General features: G+C 36.7%; 5 protein-coding genes across 7 annotated transcripts in view; 3 read left to right on the top strand and 2 right to left on the bottom strand.

Moving 5' to 3' along the window:
- Positions 1-6,013, top strand: part of LOC107696750 (allantoinase, mitochondrial) — a 17,363-nt gene extending 11,350 nt beyond the window's left edge. The window contains exons 8-11 of the mRNA XM_016497230.1: positions 1,792-1,930; positions 4,582-4,754; positions 4,916-4,948; positions 5,027-6,013. Of these exons, the coding sequence (XP_016352716.1) occupies positions 1,792-1,930; positions 4,582-4,754; positions 4,916-4,948; positions 5,027-5,173 (492 nt within the window). The 3' untranslated portion in view covers positions 5,174-6,013. The remainder of the gene's footprint in view (positions 1-1,791; positions 1,931-4,581; positions 4,755-4,915; positions 4,949-5,026) is intronic.
- Positions 6,014-6,330: 317 nt separating this feature from the next.
- Positions 6,331-10,044, top strand: LOC107696749 (serine--pyruvate aminotransferase, mitochondrial-like). The gene is made up of 11 exons (XM_016497229.1): positions 6,331-6,548; positions 7,173-7,365; positions 7,460-7,524; positions 7,597-7,697; positions 8,349-8,419; positions 8,503-8,587; positions 8,680-8,778; positions 8,983-9,052; positions 9,306-9,401; positions 9,506-9,634; positions 9,751-10,044. Exons 1-11 carry the CDS (start codon positions 6,390-6,392, stop codon positions 9,856-9,858), a joined length of 1,176 nt encoding a protein of 391 aa, XP_016352715.1. The 5' UTR covers positions 6,331-6,389; the 3' UTR covers positions 9,859-10,044.
- Positions 10,045-11,037: 993 nt separating this feature from the next.
- LOC107696762 (thymidylate kinase-like) lies at positions 11,038-13,461 on the top strand. Of its 2 annotated transcripts, XM_016497252.1 has the most exons (6): positions 11,038-11,228; positions 11,553-11,598; positions 11,924-12,032; positions 12,152-12,242; positions 12,451-12,648; positions 13,311-13,461. In XM_016497252.1, the coding sequence occupies exons 1-6, from the start codon at positions 11,145-11,147 to the stop codon at positions 13,419-13,421; spliced, it is 639 nt and encodes a 212-aa protein (XP_016352738.1). In that variant the 5' UTR covers positions 11,038-11,144; the 3' UTR covers positions 13,422-13,461. The 2 variants fall into 2 exon arrangements, with proteins under 2 accessions (XP_016352738.1, XP_016352737.1); XM_016497251.1 differs by lacking the exon at positions 11,038-11,228 and having other exon boundaries at positions 11,323-11,598.
- Positions 13,462-13,515: 54 nt separating this feature from the next.
- Positions 13,516-20,654, bottom strand: atg4b (autophagy related 4B, cysteine peptidase). 2 transcript variants are annotated; one of them, XM_016497249.1, is made up of 13 exons: positions 20,421-20,566; positions 19,404-19,505; positions 19,256-19,327; positions 19,053-19,151; positions 18,876-18,977; positions 18,697-18,769; positions 18,436-18,515; positions 16,862-17,061; positions 16,634-16,712; positions 15,942-16,087; positions 14,468-14,524; positions 14,283-14,373; positions 13,516-14,149 (listed from the first exon to the last, which is right to left on the bottom strand). In XM_016497249.1, exons 1-13 carry the CDS (start codon positions 20,518-20,520, stop codon positions 14,076-14,078), a joined length of 1,275 nt encoding a protein of 424 aa, XP_016352735.1. In that variant the 5' UTR covers positions 20,521-20,566; the 3' UTR covers positions 13,516-14,075. The 2 variants fall into 2 exon arrangements, with proteins under 2 accessions (XP_016352735.1, XP_016352736.1); XM_016497250.1 differs by lacking the exon at positions 20,421-20,566 and adding an exon at positions 20,577-20,654 and having other exon boundaries at positions 13,517-14,149.
- A 1,671-nt stretch (positions 20,655-22,325) lies between these two features.
- The window catches only part of boka (BCL2 family apoptosis regulator BOK a), a 21,089-nt gene continuing 18,820 nt past the window's right edge, over positions 22,326-24,594 (bottom strand). Inside the window, exon 4 of the mRNA XM_016497248.1 lies at positions 22,326-23,410. Within this exon, the coding sequence (XP_016352734.1) occupies positions 23,285-23,410 (126 nt within the window). The 3' untranslated portion in view covers positions 22,326-23,284. The remainder of the gene's footprint in view (positions 23,411-24,594) is intronic.

Here is a 24,594-nt window from a genome sequence, read left to right as displayed (position 1 = left end):
AAGTCAGTTCATTGATGATTCAGTGATGTCATCAACCAGTTCAGCTCTCTTCCAATAGTTTCTGTGCAATCAGTCAAGCGTCCCCAACTAAGCAAGCCAAAGGCGACAACGGCAAGGAACCAAAACTCCTTCGGTGACAGAAATGGAGACAAAACCTTGGGAGAAACCAGGCTTAGTCGGGTGGCCAGTTCTCCTCTGGACAGATGAAACCAGCATGGTGTGGTTTAATTCCAGGCTGCAACACAGGTGCAGAGGACTTGTCTGGTTCCTGTGGTCTTGTGCCGATGGTCGTAGAGGTGATGAGGTCTTCGCAGGGGATCTGTCTCTGGGGCGCATCTAGTTGACATGATCTCCGCTGACATTCAGGGCTGTAGAGGTCGTCTCTAGGTGCTGATCCACCATCTGGTCATGATATGGAGGTTAAAGAGATGGGTCTTTAATCTAGATTTAAACTGACAGAGTGTGTCTGCCTCCCAAACAACGCTAGGTAGATTGTTCCAGTTTGGGCGCTAAATAGGAAAGGAATCTGCTGCCTGCAGTTGATTTTGATATTCTAGGTATTATCAAATGGCCAGAGTTTTGAGATCGCGGCTGACGTGAAGGACTATAATGCGATATTAGCTTGCTCAAGTATTGAGGAGCTAAACCATTCAGGGCTTTATAAGTAATTAGCAAGATTTTAAATTGTGTTTGTTGTTCAATAGGGAGCCAGTGCAGAGTTGACAGAACCGGGCTAATATGGTCATACTTCCTGGTTCTAGTAAGAACTCTAGCTGCTGCATTTTGGACCAGCAAGGGTTTGTTTATTAAGCACGCAAAGCAACCACCCAAGAAAGCATTACAATAATCTAACCTTGAGGTCATGAACACATGAATTAACGTTTCTGCATTTGACATGTCGCTTTGGTTATCATGCGTACCCACATTTTTTATGAGGTTTTCAAAACAGATTCTGGAAAAATGTAGATTTTTTGAGATCATCTTGATCTCCAAATAAGCACCCTGTCGAGTCACGGTGTAGAACTTCTCTGTCGCACAAGAAAAAGCTGATGGAGGAGACTTCCTTTCGAAAACAGTATGGATACTTTTGGCATTTCCGTCACTGGTTTTGATGTTATCATTGTGTATCATGTAAAGAGTGACACAAAAGACAATTTAAATCTCTAAATATCAGATTTGAGCAGCCAGAGCCAGAGCCTCCAGAGTGAGACACATCTGTAAAAATCAGATTGAAATCACATTAAAACCCACCTTTATATGTGGTTTGAATCAGATTAGATAATTGCATGTTTTTTTTTTTTTGCTGTCCGGACTTTCAAAAACCCATCAGGATAATATCTGGAAATGCAAATAATCAGATTTTTGCTGACAACTCTGAACAAGGCCTATGAAAAGAGAGTCAAAAAGAATGATTATTCACAAATCGGAAATCACTTATTCTCTACAAAATTCCCACAAAGTTATCATATGTCTTTAGAATAATTGTAATATAATACAACAGACATGTGGACTTTATTTACTTATTTTATTTAATACTTTGATTATGGTGCTTTTGTATCAATTTTGAAGTTTGAAAGCTGTCCATTACTTGTAAGTGCATTAAAAATTGTTCAGAAATTCAAAATTTCTCTTTTTGTGTTCCACAGAAGAAAGTCAGTTCTTTGACTTCTTTAGAACACAATAATGATGGAATTTTCATTTTGGGTGAACAAGTCTTTTTTTTGATTGTCCAATGAACTTCCACAACCCTTAATTACAGTGCATTCTAATGATAATCTGTTTCTTTGTCAGGAGCTCTTATGGTCTGCACTCAAAGCTGGTGATATTGATATGGTTGTGTCAGATCATTCACCGTGCACACCTGACCTGAAGTGTTTAGACAGTGGTGATTTCACACAGGCGTGGGGAGGAATCTCTTCTCTGCAGTTTGGTAGGCTGTCCTTGTACTAATATGCTCATAGCCTCACATGATGGCCAAAGTCCTTTGTGAGGCAAACAGTGGTCCACCAACAGTTTACCAATCAGACTAATGATTAACTAAAAAGAAAAAAAACTGACGTTCAGGGATCAAGACAGAGTCTCAGATTGGACCCAGCTTAAAAAATATATACACTTGTACGAATAAAGTATATGAGCTTGCATTTAGCATGGATTTCTGCCTCAACTGGTCATAAAATTTGAACTGAACAAAAGACAAACACAGTCTGATAAAACAAATTACACACAAACCAGGATGTTCCACAGCCCTATTAGCAACATTGTGTCAACAGATGAAACCAAAGCTGTTTTTAAAAGATTTACAATGCTGAGGAAAACGACACAGCACACAAACATCAACATCTCAACCTAACCATCATGTTTTGGAGTTACTTTGCTGAATCAGGGCCTGGACTGCTAGCTATCATTATGGAAAGCTAAAGCTCAAGTTTATCAGGACATTTTGCATGGGAATGAAAGCCCATTTGTCTTTCAGTTGAAGCTCAACAGAAGTTGGGTGATGCAACAGGACAACGACCCAAAGATCAGATGTAAATCAACAACAAAATGGGTTCAGCAAAAGAAAATAGGCCTTTGGTCCTGACTTCTTTGGCCTCCCAAACATAATGTTGAACTGAAACATTTTTGTAAAGAGGAATGGTGCAGGTCTCATCAGTAATTACAGTAATTGGGCCCTATCATACACTTGGCGCAATGCGGCGCCAGGCGCGACGCAAGTGTTTTTTGCTAGTTTCAGCCCGACGCAGTTGTCATTTTCACGTCCTGCGCCATGTTGTTTAAATAGCAAATGCATTTGCACCCATTTGTGCGCCCATGGGCGTGCTGGTCTGAAAACGAGGTGTGTTCAGGCGCATTGCTGGCGCGTTGCTATTTTGAGGCAACTGAAATAGACTGCGCCTTTGACCAACTGAAACCTGGTCTAAAGTCTGGCGCAATTTTTTTTTGTTATTTAAAGAGCGTGTTAGTTATATGCGCCTATAGGCGGGTGCACACACTCTGCTTATTACACAGGGATGCGCAGCAGCGCACAAACATTTTTAAAAATTAAAATGTAAAAGATTATTATTGTGTACATAAATATAAAAATGCCTACATGTCATAATGGATAGTCATTGCATGCATCAGAATTACGCGCACGAGCAGATCCGTTTCATTGCAAGAGAAGCGTTCAGTTTTTCCGCTTGTAAATTCGCCATGTAGAGAATTCGCCACGGCGCGAGCGCAACTGCGCCTTTAAAGGGAATGTGAGATGAGACTGTGATTCGCTTATGGCACGTTACGCCCAAAACACACCCATTACTTATTAAGAGAATCGGGACAACCCTTTTAGACCATGCGCCGGTGTACCGACGAAACATGCTACCTATCAAGATTGTGCTACCAAAAATATATTTGCATTGTTTTAAGGGTAAGTTTAGGGTAAGGGTATGTATGGATGGGTAGGTTTAGGGTAAGGGTAGGTATAGACATTAAAAAAAGCCTCAAACCACATGAATACTGGTGGTGGTTGAGGAGAGACCCCCCCACATGATTGTAAAGCGCTTTGGGTGTACAACAATACACAGTAAAGCGCTATATAAATGCATCATTCATCCATTCATTCATGAATAAGATGCTGGTAGAAAAATCTGATAAGTAAAGTTAGCATTTTTCACTATCGATTTGTGCTACCTATATTTTTAATGGGAGGTAGCACAATCTGAGCGGGTAGCACAAATCGTCAGAATACCAGGCGCGCCAACCATTTTTCCCATCCTTAAACTAGCAAAAGTGGATTCGGACACACCCTTAAGAGCAATTGCGCCGTGATCTTTAGACCATGTGCTTAGATCGTTAAAATAGGGCCCCTAGTGTAGGTTATTGCTGCCAAGAAAAAACAACTTACTTTTTCCACCCTGAACTGTACAGTTAAAGGGGTCCTATTATGCTCTTTTACACAGTCTTGATTTTGTTTTGGGGGTGTACTAGAACAGGCTCTCATACTAGGTTGTCTGCGAGCTTCAGTGTAAATATTGCGTCAAAATCAAATCAATTTGAGCGTGATTTAAACCTGAATGATTGTAACCACTCTAAGTTCGTCTGCCTTGGGAAAGCTAGCGTGTCTCCGACACAGTGATAACACTCGTTGCCTTCTCTAGTGCAGCTCAACCAGGTCTCGTCCCATTCGTCGGTATTTGTGATATCACAAATCCCGGAAAATATGCGTTGTAGTCCAAACGATTCGTTCGTTGTAGTTTTTGAAAAGTGATTTCTGTTAAATAAAATATCTCCTTTTGAAGTGGACTTTGAGCTTTGTAAATTTGTAGATATTTTTTATGCTCAAACAGCAACATTACAGACTAACTAAAGATGAAAAAGTGAAAAAGCATAATAGCACCCCTTTAAACTGTGAATTGTTGGCTATTATTGTGACTTGGATCAGATCAAATTTTATGGCCAAATGAATCTGTAGAGAAATTCATGATATTGTAAGTTAAATGACCAAATGCAAGAGTGTTTGTCATGTATTTTGAGTAAACAAAGACCTGAGACATTTTATATGGTGTTACTAAAATAGTCATTCATCTCGCTGTTTACCAACAGGTTTATCTTTGTTCTGGACATCAGCTTCCAAAAGAGGGTTTTCATTTTTTGACGCAGTAAGACTCTTGTGTAAAGAGCCTGCTCAACTCTGTCGCCTTGACAACCAAAAAGGGAGTCTCATTCCAGGTCACGATGCAGACTTAGTCATTTGGGATCCAGAAAAAGAGTTTACGGTGAGAAAGAGAGGGATTCACTCAAGGGGGTTGAGCTGAGATGCTCTAAATGACTGATATCCAAATAGAACATGCTTGTTGCTAAAATTCTGTCTTCCTTTATAAACACACTGAAAACGTTTTGGAGCCTGCAAGTGAATGCTTATCATTTCATTTCCTAGGTGAACGAAGACAACATACATCACAAAAACAAGGTAGGTTACATTTTACTCAATATTCATGTATTACTGAAGGGAAATTATGTTTCTTTTTCACTTTTTCTTTCTTTTCAGTTAACTCCGTACCTTGGCCTTGCTCTGCGAGGGAAGGTGAAGGTCACTATAGTCCGAGGGAAGGTGGTTTACAGTCATGGCTCTTTCAGTTCTCAGCCTCTGGGGAAGCATCTCTTTATCCAGCGCAAGACGCCGGCCCCACTGTAAACTAAGCACATAAAGCACATTATATTATCTCACCTTACTCATCACTGTTAGGTAAAAATGGTACTGTGAGACATGTAATTTTAGAGTACAATTTATTTTAATTGATTATTGATTGTGCAGTATTGTGGTTTATTCAAAAATGCATTGGCTAACACTTTGCACAAACATTGCAAACAAACATTAAATACTACTACTACTACATTTCAGAATTAACCTAATCTTTAATTTTAATGGAATAGTACATCCAAAAAAGAAAATTTTGTCATAATTTACTTCTTCTTGTAGCATTTCAAACCTATATGACTGACTTTCTTCTGTGGAAGATAAAAGAAGATATTCTGAAGAAAGTTCAGATTAAGTTCTCATTGACTTCGGTTCCCTTTGTATTTTTTGTCCATTCAGTGAAAGTCAATGGGAACCAAAACATTCTTTAAAATATCCTCTTTGAGCATGCACAATTTTTCATGGAGCTTTTGGAACATATCATTAAGCTGATATGTTTTGGTTAAAATTGTTATATAATTTGTACATAAATGTTAAACATATTTTTGAGCCAATTAAAATATCTGTGTGGTCTCTTAGACCCCTAAAATACACAGCTGACACAGAATAGTACTTTATGCATTAAAATATGAATGTGATGAATATTTTGACATTTTAAATCAATCAATTAATATTTTTTAACATTACTGTTAACATACAATGTTGTCAATGACCAAGCTCTATTTTAATTAAAGGTTTCATCTGGAAATAATAGAAGTAAAAGAAGTAATTAATGTTTAACCCAACTTCAAAGCAAAACAGTGAATTTCAAAGTTTGCTTAACATTTTTAGAATTAATGTAATGATTTGCATGTAAAAATACATTAATAATAAAGAATTTAAAAAAAATATGTTCTTAAACTTATATTTGTGGTCTACTCTTATTTTTATGACCAGACATTGTCAAAGTGTTACTCACACTAATGTCCAACATTTGAAAGATGCTGGAACAATGCCTATTACATATTCCATTTTGCAAATATATATATTTATAAGTTTGCATAGAAAATCGGAAAGTGAAATGTTAGTTAATTAAACAGCTGCTGTGACTGCTCAGCTGCACTGTACTGTGTATCAGGTCTCAAAGTGAGATGATTGGCCAACAGGTGAAAGGTTTGCTCACAGTTTACATGAGTTAACCATTGCCTCAGTCTGTCAGTGTGCCGGCAGCATTATGTCCTCTCTGTCCGTTCTTCCAGTGGAATGTCTGTTACAGCCTTTCCCCGTCCCCCAGCGACTTATGCTTGGGCCAGGACCGTCCAATGTGCCCGCACGGATCGCAGCAGCCGGAGCACAGCCCATGCTGGGCCACCTGCACACAGAAACCATTGAGGTAATACAGTACATTGTGTTTATTAGGTGCATACTGTAGGTAATACTGACTAGGTCACCATTTTTATACAATATGATGCTTTACCATGTTGAATCATAAAGGCTTAAAGGGATAATTCACCCAAATATTATAATTTACTTACCCTTATATTGCTCAAAACCTGTATTGTAAGCTGACTTTCTCTCTTATGTGGAATATATATACATATATATATATATATATATATGATATTATATTTTGGGACATGTCCCAGTGTATTTTTTGTATTATGGGATTAAATTGTCACCAAAACAATTTGGTTAGCAAGATTGACAAAACATATTATGTGTTCAACAAAAGAAAGTAAGTCTCAGGTTTGGAATAACATAGGGGTGAGTAAATGATGACAGAATTTTCATTTTTAAGTGAACTTTAAACCCTTTAAACAATTGCAACATACGTAGGTAAAATTACTTGAATCAGGCTAGTGACATTGTACCGGTCGAAGAAAATAAACGGTATAGTATCTTGTCAATAAGAGATTTTGAAAAGTAAATAAATCAGTAGTCTTGTTACATAAATAATCATGTCATAATCCATATCTATGAATACAATTAATTAATTGTTTGCTCATTTTACTTTCAGATTATGAATCAGATCAAAAGTGGCATTCAGTATGCGTTTCAGACCCGAAACCGAGTGACTCTGGCTGTGAGTGGACCGGGTCATGCTGCTATGGAGTGTGCCATCTTTAACTCACTGGAGCCCGGAGAGAGCGTCCTCATAGCCGTCAATGGCATATGGGGAGAGAGGGCTGCAGAGATAGCTGAGAGGATAGGTACTGATTCTGTTTTTACTAGAAAGCCTGGAACTAAGAGTTATAAAGGTGGTCCAGAACATCATTCATTCATATATGGAACACTCTTCAACAGGTGCCAAGGTGAACACAGTTGTAACCTCTGCTGGTGGGTACTTTACAAATGAGGAAATTGAGCAGGTACACATTATGTTTCATTACCCATTTATGTATTTACTACATACGATCAACCATGCTTTTCTTGTTTTACAGGCATTAGATAAATACAGGCCAGTGGTGTTCTTCCTCACACATGGAGAATCCTCCACAGGAGTGGTCCACCCCATAGACGGCATAGGTGACCTTTGCCACAAGTGAGACCTTCCCCCTGAATAGAGCTTTGATTTATCAATATGCTTCAGATTTAGACTCTTTATTAAAAGTTTTAAGTTTATTTTGTGGTCATCAGATAGGGTACTCCTAAAAATTCACCATTAGCAGGTATAACAGTCTTCCTCTTCTGGGAAAACAGAGGATGGAAAATAGAAAACACAGATTTGTGTCCAATCAAATGCTGTCTAGAATGAGAATGTCCCTCCCCCAATACCTTCTAGACTAACCAGCATTATTATTGTTAACTAAAACTAAAACAATAAAATATTAATTAATTAATTACTTGAAATAAAAATAAACTTTAAAAAAATATATTGATATAAATCTAAAACTAAAAAAACTATATAGACAGAGCTAATAAAACTTAAAACTTTAACTAGAATTTTAAATGAAAACATAAAATGTAATTCAATATATTTACAAAAACTAATAATAGTATATCGGTGATACTAAAATAACATAATAAAATTATTTACATTTATTAAGTTAGCAGAAGCTTTTTATAATACGTATATGTGTGTGCTTCTGTGTTATTTTATATATTTATAATTATGTATTACATTACATTTTATATATATATAACTTTGTTTTTATTTTGTTTTGTTTTGAGTAAATTCTGTTCTGTCACTCAGGTACAACTGTTTATTTCTGGTTGATTCAGTAGCAGCATTGGGAGGTACTCCTATCTGCATGGATGAGCAAGGTATCGCCATGTTGCATGCTCTGGCGCTACAATCACTGCCTGCATGGGGTCCGTTATTTAAAATGTACATGTTGTATCTCTAGGTATTGACATTATGTATACTGGCTCTCAGAAGGTTTTGAACGCACCTCCAGGAACTGCACCAATCTCCTTCAGTGAGAGAGCATGGTGAGACAAAACAGCTTCAAGCCCTTTTTTTGTTTTGAACTGTGACAAATATTCAACCTCTCTTTTATCGCTTTTTTTTTCTGGAAAAACAGCCAGAAAATATTTAACAGGAGGACAAAACCAATCTCTTACTTCTTGGATCTGAGCTGGTTGGCAAATTACTGGGGTTGTGATGACAAGCCTGTACGCGTGTAAGAACTATTCATCACATTTATCAAGCACTGATATAACAGCTCATTAAACACTGGAGGCCTCATTCATGTTAAGTTAAAACAAAGCAGTCCAAGACAAAAATCAATATGCTCAGACCTCTTATCAGATAGTCAATTCTCTATCACTAAATGGTGACAGAAAATTACTGTATGTTAAAGTTGCTGTAACTGTTGTCTGTACAGTTATCACCACACTGGACCTGTATCTTCTTTCTATGGACTGCGTGAGAGTCTGGCCATACTCGCAGAGACTGTGAGATCATATTCTGCCTTATACTCACACTGAAATGAATATATTGCTATGATCATCTGAAGAGCAAACAAGCAGAAACATCAACATGAATTTGAGCAAATCTGAGAAATGTAAACTAATATATATGTCAAATAATAATGTCAAAAGTTACATGGTGCAGCCTTGAGCATGAGGTCATCAAGCACTTGAATACTTGAATAAAAGTGAATACTGTAAAAAGGGCATATGTTTACCACATATTTTATTTTTATAGGGTCTTGAAAACTCATGGAAACGGCACAAAGAGGTTGCAGAGTACTTCCATAAAGGCTTGGAAGAAATGGGCCTAAAACTGTTTGTGCAGGATAAGGTTGGCAGAAGAAGCCTTAAACACCACAACAGATTTCACATAACATATATATCAAAAGACTATAACTCACATTACCTTTTCTGAAAGCATCTTGTTTCTTATAGAAAGCAAGACTGCCAACGGTGACCACAATAGTAGCTCCCCCAGGATATGACTGGCGGGAAATCACAGGGTATATTATGAAGACCTATAACATAGAAATCTCGGGGGGTCTTGGACCATCTGCTGGCATGGTGAGAAGCTATTGGTTTTGATTAATCATAACTGACAGACGTCAGGACAATAAGTTGTTCCCAGGTCATTGACTCAATGGTCAGTAACAATAACTCGTTTCTCATATTTCTTACAGGTTTTGCGTGTGGGATTGATGGGATGTAACAGCAGCAAGGCCAATGTGGACAAGGTGTTGGAGGCCTTGGCTGAAGCGCTCAAACACTGTCATAAGAGCAGAGTCTGACAGCATGACCCGCCATCAATAAAACGTCCAGCATTTTAACCCTATTTCAATGGTGTTCAGTTATTTATGGCGATGTCCCTCTTTGAAAGAAAAACCTTTGTGCCCCTCTTTAAACAAAATGAAACACATCATTTACATGCAGTATTATTAATATAGCTGACACTTACAAATGTGTAAAAAACAAAGAAGAAGCCTACAATATTAGCAGTTGTTACATTTTCATTGAAAAACTGCTATGAAATAAACATGTTTTACACATTTTTTTTTTATATTTGTTTCTTTCTGATGGCATAATCAGAAATAATGGAACCTTTTAAAGTAGGCATTAAAAGTAGGCATTAAAGGTTACAGAAATTATTCTTTTCTGTATATTTTCTGTTTTGCAAGAACATTTTAATTTTACAAAATGGCTTTTGCTATATCCCAAAATAAACTAATTCAAAAAGTGCTACAGTATATGCAATCTGAAAGGAATAATTCAGCCAAAATAAAAGTATTTTCATTTACCCACCCTCATTTTGCTCCAACCCCTTATCTAAATATATATCTGTCTGTCTGTCTGTCTGCCATAGAAGGTACATTTGGTGCACTCTCTTTAATAATATTTTTTAAATTATTTTTTATCTAAATAAGTTACATAGTGTGGCTTTAAGGACAACATATACATATTTGCGTTTAAACTAAATTCAGGCATTTAAACTAATTAAAAGGCACGAAAAATGGTTACAATAAATATTAATACTTCATTACAACATTGCATAACTACATAATCTGCCCAAGCCTCTTGTCTGAAGTTGACATAAATAAAACTTTATAAACAACTGTGTCCTCACCGTTTCTAATCAGGGAGGTCGGATTCATTGTCCCTTCTCGGGCACCGTCAGGGTTGCCAGGTTTTCACGAGAAAAGCCGCCCAATCGCTACTCAAAACTAGGCCAATTGCGTTTTGAAGGGGTCCCCAGTTAAAAATTGCGTTCCGGGGGGTAAATACACGTTTTTTTTGGCGGGGCTCCCCTACTAAAATTCGCATTCCAGGGGATACATATCATGTTATCGCAGTCGCTTCAACCCGCGGACATGAAAAACAACCCGCGGCAACAGTGTTAAAGTAGCCCAATTTCGCGGGAAAACCGCGGACTTGGCAACAGTAGAGGACGATACGAATTTCCGGATGTTTTTTTTAAAAGAAAAGTACCGCGTAAAGAGATCACGGCGTATGAATGATTTGCTAACTAGTATTTGCTCCCTGTTGTTCTGCCTTTTTTTAAACAGTGTTTTTAAGAGCCATGTCTTACAGAAGAGGAGCTTTAATTGTTCTTGAGGGAGTAGACAGAGCAGGGAAAACAACGCAATGTCAAAAACTTGTGCAGGCCGTTATTGGGGTCGCTTCAACCCGCGGACATGAACAACAACCCGCGGCAACAGTGTTAAAGTAGCCCAATTTCGCGGGAAAACCGCGGACTTGGCAACAGTAGAGGACGATACGAATTTCCGGATGTTTTTTTTAAAAGAAAAGTACCGCGTAAAGAGATCACGGCGTATGAATGATTTGCTAACTAGTATTTGCTCCCTGTTGTTCTGCCTTTTTTTAAACAGTGTTTTTAAGAGCCATGTCTTACAGAAGAGGAGCTTTAATTGTTCTTGAGGGAGTAGACAGAGCAGGGAAAACAACGCAATGTCAAAAACTTGTGCAGGCGCTACAGCAGAGCGGACGAGCGGCAGAGATGATTCGATTTCCAGGTAAAATGACTTCCCTCCTCTTTTACCATCCCATGTAAACCAGTTTGTGAAGCCTTGCCAAGACAGACTGCTATATTATCTTATATATATATATATATATGAAATATTAAAATGATAGTGAAGAATCTCAAAATCCAAAACTGAAAAGAGTGAGCCGTGTCTACCTAGACAACATAAAAGGCTTAATAGAAAATAATAGACATAATTTTGCCTGGATCTTAATGATATAAAGAAGGCTGTGATTTGGCAGCTCACTGGGTTTTGAGACACAGCCTTAATGACAGTGTTTGTATTTTTTGTACTGAGAACTTTTTTTGTTATACAGACAGAGCCACTAAAATTGGTCAGCTGATCAGTTCGTACCTGGAGAAGAAAAGCAATCTGGAGGATCATACTGTTCACCTACTGTTTTCTGCAAACCGATGGGAAATGGTGTAAGTGATCATTCAAGAGTTTATTTCACATTAATCCAGTAAAGTGCATGAATAGGAATGGCTCATTAATTTATTATTCATTAAGTGGATCAACCAATCAGTCTGTTTTCTTTCTTCAGGCCTCTGATGAAACAGAAGTTGGAACAAGGGATCAATCTAGTGGTGGACCGTTATGCGTTTTCAGGAGTGGCCTTCACTAGTGCCAAACCTGTGAGTGTTACTCCAGTACAGGGAAAAATATGGTATTCATTTATAAAGGATCATAAAGACTTTGGTTAATATTATAAATGAACAATATAAATATTATTTTGTACTAAATGCTGTTATTTTGAACTTAATATTCATCAGAAATCAGGAAAAAAACAATTTTTTTTTTTGTAGAGACATTCATTTAGTTGTTTTCTATGTATATGTTCAGGGCTTCTCTCTGGAGTGGTGCATGAATCCAGATATGGGACTTCCAAAACCAGACCTGGTGATATTTTTGCAGCTCAATCCCAGTATGGCAGCAAACCGTGGAGAATATGGAATTGAACGGTATGAGACGAGCGCTTTCCAACGCACAGTTCAGCAAAGATTTGAAGAGCTCATGCAAGATTCCTCAGTCAACTGGAAGGTGATTTATTTTTTTTTAAACCTAATTATTGTAAATTTACAGTATCCAGACGCATTTTGCGTAGCGGGTACGCATTTTGACCTTAAAGTACGCTGGTACGATTTGTCACTCTAAACTAAGCAAAAACCCAGTGACCTGTCCACGCGCAGTAAACAAGCAACAGAAAAAGATGAGGAGTTCAACCAATCAGAGCGTTTTCCGTGTTTTTTTTTTTTTTATTTCTCTCCAAACTGGCTGTTTGTGTGTCCGTGAGTCATGCGCTGAGATGAGGAAACACTGGCTGTGTCCGAAATCGCCCCCTATACCCTTAAATAGGGCACTATTTGAGGGAACAGCCATTTTTAGTGGTGTCCGAAACCATAGTGGACGTTCTCGAGTGCACTCATTCAATCCCACAATGCACTGCAAAAACGAGTGTACAACTGGTGCTCACTCAACGGCTAGAGAATGCCGGACATGTGATAATCCATGTTTTTCTACAGTGTACAACAATGTACTGGAGTTTGTTTGTTTTTAATAGCATTTAAAATCGCTAAACTCTTGTGCCAAATCATCAGAACCAAACTCAAAAACTCAAAAAAAAAATTCAAAGGTTGGCAGGTGTGAGTATGTAACTACCTTCAAATGAGTTTAATCTCTATCTTTTGGCTTTCTTTCTCTAGGTAATTGATGCTGCGAGGACCATAGAAGAGGTGCACAAAGATATTAAGCTTTTGAGTGAAGACATCATCAGTTTAGCCGAGAATCAGCCAGTTGGAGAGCTGTGGAGGTGAATGGGTCACCAGCTTTTACGTTTTTTTTTTATATGGATGTATACAGAAAATACAGTTATTGTATTTTAATTTTTTAATGATTTGATAAATAAATATTCATAAAATAAACTTGTGTACAGAGATTTGAAACATCAAGACAAAATCATTCTTGTATAATTACACAAGCCATCCTACCCAATCTGCAAATGCCTAACCTTGGTAATGGTAACCTTCATTGTCATTTACAATTTCATACAGGGCCATAATTTCACCGACTTTCATTGGTTAAGAGTAAATGCTAAATCAAATCTAATTAGCATGTCTCCTGACCAAAACCATAAAATGAGTTATGGCAAACCAGTGTTTTAAGTTAAGGGGGGTAAAAAAGGCACCATATCACTTAAATTAATCTGTAGTGTTAAGACTCAATATGGATGCACATAAATGCAACTAAATACGTACATACTGATGATCCTGAGTGCCCGTGACCATGACACCTGACCTCGGCTCACTCAGGGTGACACAGAGCAGTCAGCCTAACCGTTTAAGAAGAAAGCTGTGTGTTTGACGCAGGTGACTATGCCACAGTGGCTTTGGACGTCAATGGTATTCTTCTCTTTCCTCTGAGGAGGCTCTACCACAGAATTTTGAAAGTCTGGCAAATGCAACTGTTCTTCACAAAGACAGGATTTCAAATTCTTCATCCTCCGAATCAAAGAAGCGTTCGAGCCGGTCTGAATCCGAAAAGTCTGTTGAGGAAAAATTGATTGAATAATGGTGGAATAATGACCATTATGCAATAATGGTGTGCATTTATAAATGTAACTCTTTACGGGGTCTTTTATAATTCTGAATCTATGAAAAAGGAGTATAAGAGATTACCTGGAGTGAGATTAAGTACATCTGCGGTAATTAAATGAGATGGCTGACTGTCTACCAATTCAAACATAGGAAGACCTCTACAGTTTGAAACCTGAACAAGGGAAAAACAAAAGCGAAGAGTGAACCAGAGGTACAAATATAAACTGAGGATACAAAAATGTAAACGCAATTTATGGCTTAGGTACCTTACGAATCTGTGCACACCAGTCATCAAAATCATCCTCTGTTTGACAGAAGAAGCCCTGATGGACAAAATTGGGCATGATTGATATTGTTACTCAAAGGAAATTACTTTTTACTGTTTTTAACAATTGTATTGAACAATTAAATCCCAAATTTTTCCAAGACGAGCACACGTTTTACACTTTTAATCAGACAACTGTGGGGACAATGGAATGATTATCCAAGAATAAATATATATTTTTCTTTATGTAACAATACTATAAAATGTATAGCTATATAACGTGAATCAGTTAGTTACTGTAAAGGGGGCTCTGTGTTTTCCAACAGATGTGACCATGCACATTATTACATGTATTGTGATCATGATTTACTAGATGAGCCAGAGTGATCTTAATAATGCATACTATATGCACATGCACTACCGTTCAAAGGTTTGGGGTCGATAATATGATTTTTTAAATATTTTTGAAAGATGTAGTCTCTTCTGCCCACCAAGACTGCATTTCTTTGATCTAAAACAGTAATAGTGTTAAATATTATTACAATTTAAAATAACAAAATTGTATTTAATGTATTTTAAAGTGTAATTTATTCCAGTAAAAGCAAAATGGAATTTTCTGCAGCCATTACTCCAGTCTTCAGCACCTTCAGAAATAATTTTAATATGATGATTTGGTACTCAAGAAACATATCTTATTATCATCACAGTTGTGCTGCTAAATATTTTTGTGGATACCATGATACATTTTTCTTGATTCTTTGATAATTAGAAAGTACAAAAGAACACAATTTATGTGAATTAGATTTTTTTTTTTTGTTACTTTATAAATAAACTGTCACATTTGATCAATTGAATGCATTCTTGCTGAATATGTTTTTTGTTTTTTTTTCCCCCTAATCAAATTTTTATAATGGTACTGTAATTTTTATGACACAGACATCATCTTTTAGGGTAACTAAACAGCTCTGGTCATGTGACAATGTTTTATTTGTTTATATTCACTTCAAAATCAAGAAATCTGGAATTTCATTTATTACTGACAATTATGTGTAAAATACATAATCTTTTAAGACCATTCAAACTGAAAAATACATTTTGGTCACAATGTTAAATGTTGTATGAGATTAAAAGGTGTTAATCAGTTGAGTAATACTGGGTAGATGTAAATGCTACTGAAATGAATCATTTGTGTCTTCTACACAAGGCCTGAGTTATACACTTTCAAATACAGGATTCAAAGAAAAAAAAGAACACAAAAGCGCCTATTTTTTATGTTTTTTTGATATTTTGAACACATACAATATTTATTACATTTGGTTTTATTTTCTAAAAGTGTTTCCTTTAAAAATGACACCAATATTTAACATTTACTTAACTGTATGTGGGTAAGGGCAGCCATCAGATTTAGATATGTCAATTTCAGGCAGAAATCCACAAAAAAACCCAAAGAGTTTAAAGAGTTAAGCTCTACTTACAGCAGCAATGGAGGGGTCAAGCTCACAGATGTGCATTCGGCAGGGAGGGTGCTGGCAGTGGTAGGACTCGTCTGGGAACTGTCCGTCTTCATTTGGGTCCACTGCTGGCTGAGTGGTATGAGGGTCTAGATAAATGAGCTCATCACCTGCAGGGTGTGGTCAATAAGAAGAGATCAATAAGAAAAGATAATGAAGCCGTTTAAAACACAATATACTGCCATATAGCATTTAGCATTTATATAATCTGTACTAAACCACAGATAAACCATCTAACTACTACAGTATAACAGCAGTGGTTCAAATAAACAAAGATGAGTTTGCATTACTTTAATAACAATAGTATATGAAAAAAATAATTCAACGCACAAAGCACATTGTGATTGACAAACGGTGTTTAAATGAATGTAATCTGGGTTGTACAGCCTTTCATCATGCAATATTTTTGTTTATGGTTTTAATAATAAGGACATGTGCATGTTGGCATCTACCTAATTCAACTAGCTTCTACCAAGTAAACCGACAAATTTGTGACAAAATACCATAGATGTTGATTGGGCGCACAATATTTTGTTTTACTTTGCCATCTGAACTATGTATGTCATCTAAGAAGAGACAGGTAAACCATTTTGGGTTGTGATTCGCCAATTGAAAACTGACTTTTTTTTAGGTTTAGCTTGAAGAACTCTGCTTACCTACAAAGCCAATGAAGTAGTGAGCACTGTTCGGCTTCCCACCTATTACTCCTAAAGACTGAGGCATCATGAAGCATTGCTGTGGATAAGACATGAGGATAAAGTCCAACACTCGGCAAACTTGAATAGGTGATCATTAAAGTGATAATAGATGAAGAATCAGTATCTTACTCAGACTTACTGGAGTGTTTTTATCTATTCATAAGACAGATAATGTTATAGATTTACCTTGAGTGGTTCAATATAGGCTTCGTTGATGTCACTGAGGCCCAGTCTTAGTGGAATCAGCAGAACAAGGGGTTTCCACAGAGCCATCTCCTCTTCTGCCAGAGCACAAGCCCCCTCCAGATCGCCATTCATTTCCTGAGGCTCTTCAGAAACTGCACATGCACCCCTGTCGAAGTCCAGCCATGGCATACACAACCTCTCTACAGACAGACAAGAAGAAGAAAAAGAAACATTAAGTCATTTACTCTTACAGCTTTGAAAGAAAAAAAAACTATCCTATAGTAATTCTAAGTTTTTTAAGACACTTTTGCCCAGTTAGCAGCAATGCATGTTTACAAGTGCAACTATAATTGAGACAATGACACAATGTGTAATCGAATATTTGAAGGATTAAATACATGTCACCCTTGTCTTTTGAAACAAGCAATGTCAAGCTGAGCTACTATTACATTATCTACATCTGACTTTGCAAAAACCAAACTGGCATGATTTCAGTTGGATTAAAGTGTTTAAAAATTATTAGCAAATGATTGTTTTGTTCCTATTGAAAAGAACTCTTAGAGTAGATGCCACTGATAATGAAATCCATGGGGGCAATAATCTTTGAGCTGTTGCATAAAGATGATTTTTGGAAGGTTTACAAATAAAGCTTTATATAAAAAAAAAAGAAAAAAAAAAGAAAAATGTCACTTGAGGAAGCTACAAAGACATAAAAGACCTCGTGCTTTTCTACCTCAAACTCAACTATGCAATTTGATGTGCTTTTTAGCAGCAGGCACTGGCAATCTCCGTAGGGTTGATGAATGCTTCATAACACCTGGAGATTTTGGATAAAAACTTACTCCCTTTTGCCAGAAACTATAAACTGAGGATATTTCAGTAGGACAACAACCCAAAGCACACTGCCAGAGTAAAACTGAAGTGGCTTAAAATTAAGAAATTGATGCCCTTGAGTAGCTTAGTCAGAGTCTTTACCTCAATCTCATCGTACATCTGAAAGAATGAACTGCTTCACTTTTAGTGGTTTTGCAAGAAGGAATGCGCTAATAATGTTCCATCACATTGTGCAAAATTTAAAAAATGACCTAAGGCTGAGTTGTCATATCTCTGAATGTGGATCAACCAAGTACTAAAGAAAGGGGATAAATACTTATATATACTGATTAATTAACATTTTAAAATTAACTTTTTAATTTCTGCGATATACAAAAGAAGACATTTTGAGGAATGTTGAATTTACTTCCATATTATGGACAAAAAAGGAGACATTTATCAAAATATCTTCTTTTATGATCCATGAAACAAAGAAAGTCATACAGGTTTGGAATGACATGAGGGTGAGTAAATAATGACGGATTTTTATTTATTTTTTTAATTGAACTATCCCTTTAAATATACTGGCTAATTTCATCATGCTTTTGCCTACTAATAAGAGTAAAGTATATTCAGCTCAAATCCATTCCTAAAATTCCTACAAATTCCCCTCTAAATTGGTGCAGAAAAAGCAAAAGCTTTGCAAATGTCTGCAGATTCCATTTAGGCCTACTTAAGAGACACTATGAAAGAGAACTCACTGATTTCCTCTATGACCACAGTATTGTCCATAGCTACATGAACTGCCAGTCGGCTCCAGGAGTCAAAAACTGCTAGTTTCCTATAGATGGGCACAAAGTTTAGATGATTTTATGGAAAGACAGTAAAGCAAATGTAGTTTATTTCAGGATTCCTGAGCTTTAATAATATTTTCCAGTTATAATGTTACTAAAAAACTCACAAAAAACAAAGGATGATTATTTGAATAATAATTAATATTTCATTTGACTTAGCCAACTTACTTGAGTACCTGTGCCACTGTATTTGGACCATACCACTGGCCTATAGACTTGCCCTCACCAACACCCATTTGAGCTGAAGAAAACAACAAGCAATGTCAATACAGTCACTTACCCATCAAAAGAGTAACTTTAACACTATTCCTATAATATTCAGGCAGCAGGTAGATGAGGAGTAGTACCTATTTGATGGATGGAATAATAGCTGTCCTTCTTGTCAATGAAGGCATTGAGAATGTTGATATATTCTGCTCTCTGCCGCTGACCTGGACTCCATCTCCAGTCTAATAAAAAAATACAACCATCTCAGACAACAGCAGACGCCATAATCACCAACCACATAACACAGGTAGTCTTACCTCTACCTAAGTGCCTGCAGATCAAGGCCTGCCCAAGAATCATCTGTCCACATCGAAGCATGCAGCCCCAGCCGGTGTCTGAAGTGGGACCAGTGCCACCTGCAACATCACATCCGTTAACAAACCATCTGTAAAACTAAACAGACTATTCTGATATGCATTCCTTGGACGGTAAGATCAGGATTGAGGACTCTGACTCTCACCAATTGGCTGGAAGTTCTTTCTGTACGTGAACCACAAACGTGAGGTGACATCTGCCAGAATCTCATCCTTCTCTGGGACACAAAGAACATCATGAAACAAGAGCTAAACACAACAGCACAAAACCTTCAATGTCTCCCACTTCATTACCCGTTAGAGCGCTGAACTGCTTTCCCAAAATCCAGACAGGCTCGGAGGTCTCTGGGAAATCTTCGATCTCTCCAAAGCGCAATGAGTCGTACGTGAGAGTAGCTGTTGAAAGAAAAGCCAATGATGACCAACTGGAAGTTCAATAACTTACAGACCAACAGAAACATTAAAAAAGAGCTTTTGATCAGGTAAAAACAAAGACATCGGTTTGGACATCTTTTTAGTTTTAGTTTTTTTAGTAGGCTCAGCCATCTATCTATCATTATCTAAACGTTTTACTTAATATCATTCCAGTATTATTTTCAATTAAAGATATAGTTTCATGAACAAACATACAACAAATAAAGCATTTATTTATCTAATTTCTGTTTTTACATATGCATTTTAAATATTTCAAGATTTAAGCTAATTCTTTATTATGAACAATTACGAATTAATAGTGACTAATACTATATCCATAAATTAAACTTAACCTGGATTAATAGTAATATATAAATTATTGTTGATACCTAAACCATTAACTAATATTAACAAACTGAACGTTATTTTTCAGCAATTTTACTGCCTTTATACCGCGGTGTATGTGTAACTTCACGATGTCCCAAAAGTTACTCTTTTTAAAACGGCCACAAAATTGTTATTTCTAATAAATGTCATGCACCAAAGTGTTAAAGACATGACACAATGTGTAAAAGTCCCTAACCTATATGCTATTGGCAAACAGATTATCAGAGTATGCAGAATTTGATAAACAAACGACATCGACAACCTCCCTAAAGCATTTACAGCTGAACGGTATCATTCGTGCGCTGGAACGCTCCTATAATGTCCAAAAAATGCTGAAGGTAGGAAGCTGACTAGAGTCTAAAGCACAGCCGATAAAGCCTAACAGTTTTCCCGGGTGGCCGTAGCATTTTGGTGCAGTGACATCTAAAAGACAAAACTGTGTCCATCCGTCATCTGACAGCAGACTGTTCTGTTTTACTGTCCAGATAGCAGTTGGGACATTCTATGTACCATATTTAACGAAAAATTCCCAAACTGTAGAGACCGCCTCTCCAATAACAGGCGCGTGCTTGGTTGACGATAGAAGAATTTTGCTTTTTAACAATTTCATGACAGCTGGACAGATGTCCGAAATGTAAAGGAATTGTTTCCCTGCGGTTTTCTTACCTGCATCCATCCCGACAGTGATTCAGCCTATCTTGTTTGTTGAGGTGTTCCTTACTCTGCACTGACCAATAGGAAATCACTTCCGCCTTGGTCCGCATGCGTCATTACTGTGATAGCTAATCAGATCACTTAAATGAATTTGGTGGTCTTTTTGACCTATAGAATTTCTCCAAAGGCGGGACATTCTCTGGGAAGCGGATGTAAACAAGTTAGAGTAATAGGGCAATCCCACATTAACACAGAGAGGAATGTAGCGCTACATAAATGTGCATATGCATATTGTACATAACTTACATAAATGCATACTGGCATTACTGGTTAGAAATGTTTCGTGTCCAAGATATTTACCATCAAACGTCGGGAACGGCGTAAACAGCTTTGATAGTGTATGCTCTGTCTAAATATGCTATCTCTGACATGTTCGCACATGTATTTCTGTTGTTGTGTAAAAACTACAGGTATAGTCAACTAACTACTAATACATGCAATTTGAAAATCTCAATCCTGGGCCGTGCTCTAGACTAACTAAACAGTCCACCTGATTTGTCACTGATTATTTAAATCGATATTACACATCATCTGTGCAGCAGAACAAGAAGCCGTCATCCCTTTGTGTGTGTGTGTGCGCGCTACTTTTCATTGAAGCTCATAAACGATATATTGTTATCCAAAATCACGTGTGAAATGGAAAATATTGTTTTCTATACCTTCCAGGAATAAAATATGATCAGCAAGTAACAAGCTTTTATTGCCAACTAAGTTTAAAGAAGACATCTCACCACAGTGTTCTCTTTGTAATTTTGAATCTGAAACTCTCACACATTTATTCTATAATTGTGTTTATTCTAAAGACTTTGGGAAGCAGGTATCGATGATGATTTTTGATACATTCTACAAATTAATTAAAATAGACGAATCTATGATCCTCTTTTTGGACTGTAATACTGGCTTATTGATAACACATTAATAATTCTTCTTGGGACGTTTCATATACATAAAGTAATGTTTATTAAACCCTCCCTTAGGTTTTTCTGCAAAGATCTTAAAATATTTTTATGACTAATTTAATTGTATGTTCTTTGAAAAATATACAGACAATAACAGATAACAATGCTAAACATTTATAAATAAGAAAGAAGTGGAATTAAATTCAAAGTCTAATGAAAACATACCACGTGATAGATATTTTTTAAATCATAAACAATATGAAGTAATACATCGCTTTATTGTACATATCATCCTCACCACACCATAGCCTTTGTTTCTGTCTTGTGAGACAATTTTAAATCAATAGGGCACCTGTAGTTCCACTTAAACCCACTAGGTGTCAGTGAGTTGACGCAAATTGGAATTATTACGCAGAAAGTTGTATTATAGATAGCCAAATTGACAATGTTACTCAATCATTTCAGACAAAATATGCTGGATCATATTCCGAAATATTTGCTCTATCATTTATCTTAATAAACACAGATTATCATAATCTTTCATTTCTGCCAATAGCTATCTATGGTAGTAAACACACTTACTTGCATTACTAGGCTGTGCTCTCAGTTTCTTTGGTTCTGGGTAAATGAAACCACATGTTGAGAATGATCACCATAGTAACAATATCACTAAACTATGTTATCTGATCTAAACTGCGTCCTCCAACAAATTACACTAATGTTGTGTAGAATTATCAGCATGAGGGCTTTATTATCATGTTAATGTTTTTTTTTTCACACCCTAAGAAAAGCAGAGTAAATATATTTTTGAAAAAAAAAATGTTTTTTTTATTTTGCATACATTCAGTGTAGCATACACGACAACGATGTGTAGTTTTCCACAGAATTATTTTCATAAACTAAACTATACAAGAGAACAAAATAATGAAACAAACAATTATACATAGTCAAGTTTTAAGTTATTATAGTGATGCTCCATGATATCTTACAATTTTTCAAGGTGGCACCAACAACACCAAATATAAGATTTGGAGAAAATATTACACGAAAATTAAATTACAAAGACTAGAGATAACACTATGAAAAACGAATAGGCAGGTTCAGACTTGAAGTATGGCATGAACTGAAATGGTACATCTATTTTTCATTATTAGTCAACCAAAATCTACTTGGTTTGCTCTCTCCCACAGTCATTTGCATAGTAGTTTGGAGTTTTTCCTTGGGAAATACAAGAATATAAACCTGATATTGATCTCCATTTCACACAGATATACTCCTGGCCATTTTTCACACTGCATTGTGGATCTCAGTTGGATTTTCGAATCTTGATTTTTAAAAACCTGCATTTTGAGACCATTAAAACCACTTGAGAAAGTGAAAATCGAATAATAATCAGAGAAACTGACAACACAATGTTGTTCTAGACAGCATTGTCCATGTACATGAACACTGTCTTTCAGACGCAAATACAAAGGTCACGATAGCTTCCTCTCAGCTGTGTCCGCTGTGTCTCAGCATTAGGTTCAATAAAATTGGTAACAGCAAGGAATGCCTGGAGTGCAAGAGGCCAGGTTAAACAAATAACAAAGCCTTAAATATATCGGATCATCTTGGAGCGCAAGAATATCCTTTAAAGGAAAAGTGCAAACTTTGTGCAAGTGTAAACACATCAAGAGCAGTGAAAGGCTTAAGCATTGACTAGAAACCCCTTCTGCCAGTTTTGGGAGAGTCCAGCTGTTCGTCACTTGTTTGTGCTGCTCTTTATTTTTCTCTCAGCAGGTAGAAGACCACAGCCTTGAAGTAGTGACCACAGGCACAGGCAGCTGCCACCAGCCAATGAGAATGAAAACTGGGATCTGTATTGACTACACACTTTGTAATGTCCGCCTGTAAGAGAACAGAGAAAATATTAACAAAATAAACAGCAAATACACAAATAAACATACTCAATAGTGGTGAAAAATAGTGCTTTTTTCTGAGTTCATCTGGCAATAACAAAAGGGAAAAGGAACTGCAGTTTGCACTCAACTATGTGCCTTTTAGGCCAAAGCCAACATGTTATATTTCAGCATGCAGCTTTACCAGGTTAGCCAAATGTTATAAAAGTTCCAAATGAGCTTAATGCACATTCAGATGATTAAAGTTCAGCGTGTTTGGATCTGGATGGGCAAACTTTTTCACTTTTTTAAGAAGCAAATTTACCAACACAAAAGAGATGATATAATATTATGCTAACCAAGGCTGCATCTATTTGATCAAAAATACAGAATTATTGTGAAATATTAATATAATTTAAAGTAATTGTTTTCAATGTGATTTAAATTTCTTGGATGGAAAAGCTGTTTTTTTCAGCAGCCTTTATTCCAGTTGTCAGTGTTACATGATCATCCAGAAATCATTCTAATATGCTGATTTGTGCTCAAGACACATTTCTTATGATTATCGATGTTGTGCTGCTTAATATTTTTGTGAAAACCATGATACTTTTTTCAGAATTTTTGATTGATTGATGTCTTTAAATGTCACTTTTTTTGTTAAGGTATACCCCCCCACAAAAAAATTATTTGTTTTTCTGGCCAAACAGAAGCTGATTGTACAATGATATCAGAGATCATTTTTAAAGGGGTCCTATTATGCTCGTTTACAAAGTCTTGATTTTGTTTTGGGGGTGTACTAGAACATGCTCTCATGCTTGGTGGTTCGAAAGACGCATTATTTTTCACATAATTTACATTATTAAAATACCTTTCTCCCCAGCCTGGCACAAACGGCTCGATTAGTTCCGGCTTTGATGAAGGTCCGCCTTCCGAAAAACAAAATGTGTTGTGATTGGCGAACAGCTTAGACGGTGTTTCAGTACAGCCACGCCCGGCACTTCTCACTCGTGATGTGGAAGCTGTCCTCAGTAAAATGCGCAGCACACAATAGCAAATTGGGGTTATAATGCTCAGGAACAGAGTTAAAAAGTAAATTGCAACCAGTTTCCTGACATCATCCGCTTTCGGAAGCCCAAACAAAGACGTTTGGGCACGGAGGTGAAAAAACAGCGTTTCAGGCGGTCGCACACCGGA

The sequence above is a fragment of the Sinocyclocheilus anshuiensis genome, unplaced genomic scaffold, assembly GCF_001515605.1.
Source record: "Sinocyclocheilus anshuiensis isolate Anshui unplaced genomic scaffold, SAMN03320099.WGS_v1.1 scaffold999, whole genome shotgun sequence".
NCBI classification, from domain to species: Eukaryota; Metazoa; Chordata; class Actinopteri; order Cypriniformes; family Cyprinidae; genus Sinocyclocheilus; species Sinocyclocheilus anshuiensis.
Note: the sequence above shows the minus strand (reverse complement) of the source record. Positions and strands in the feature narration are given on the sequence as shown.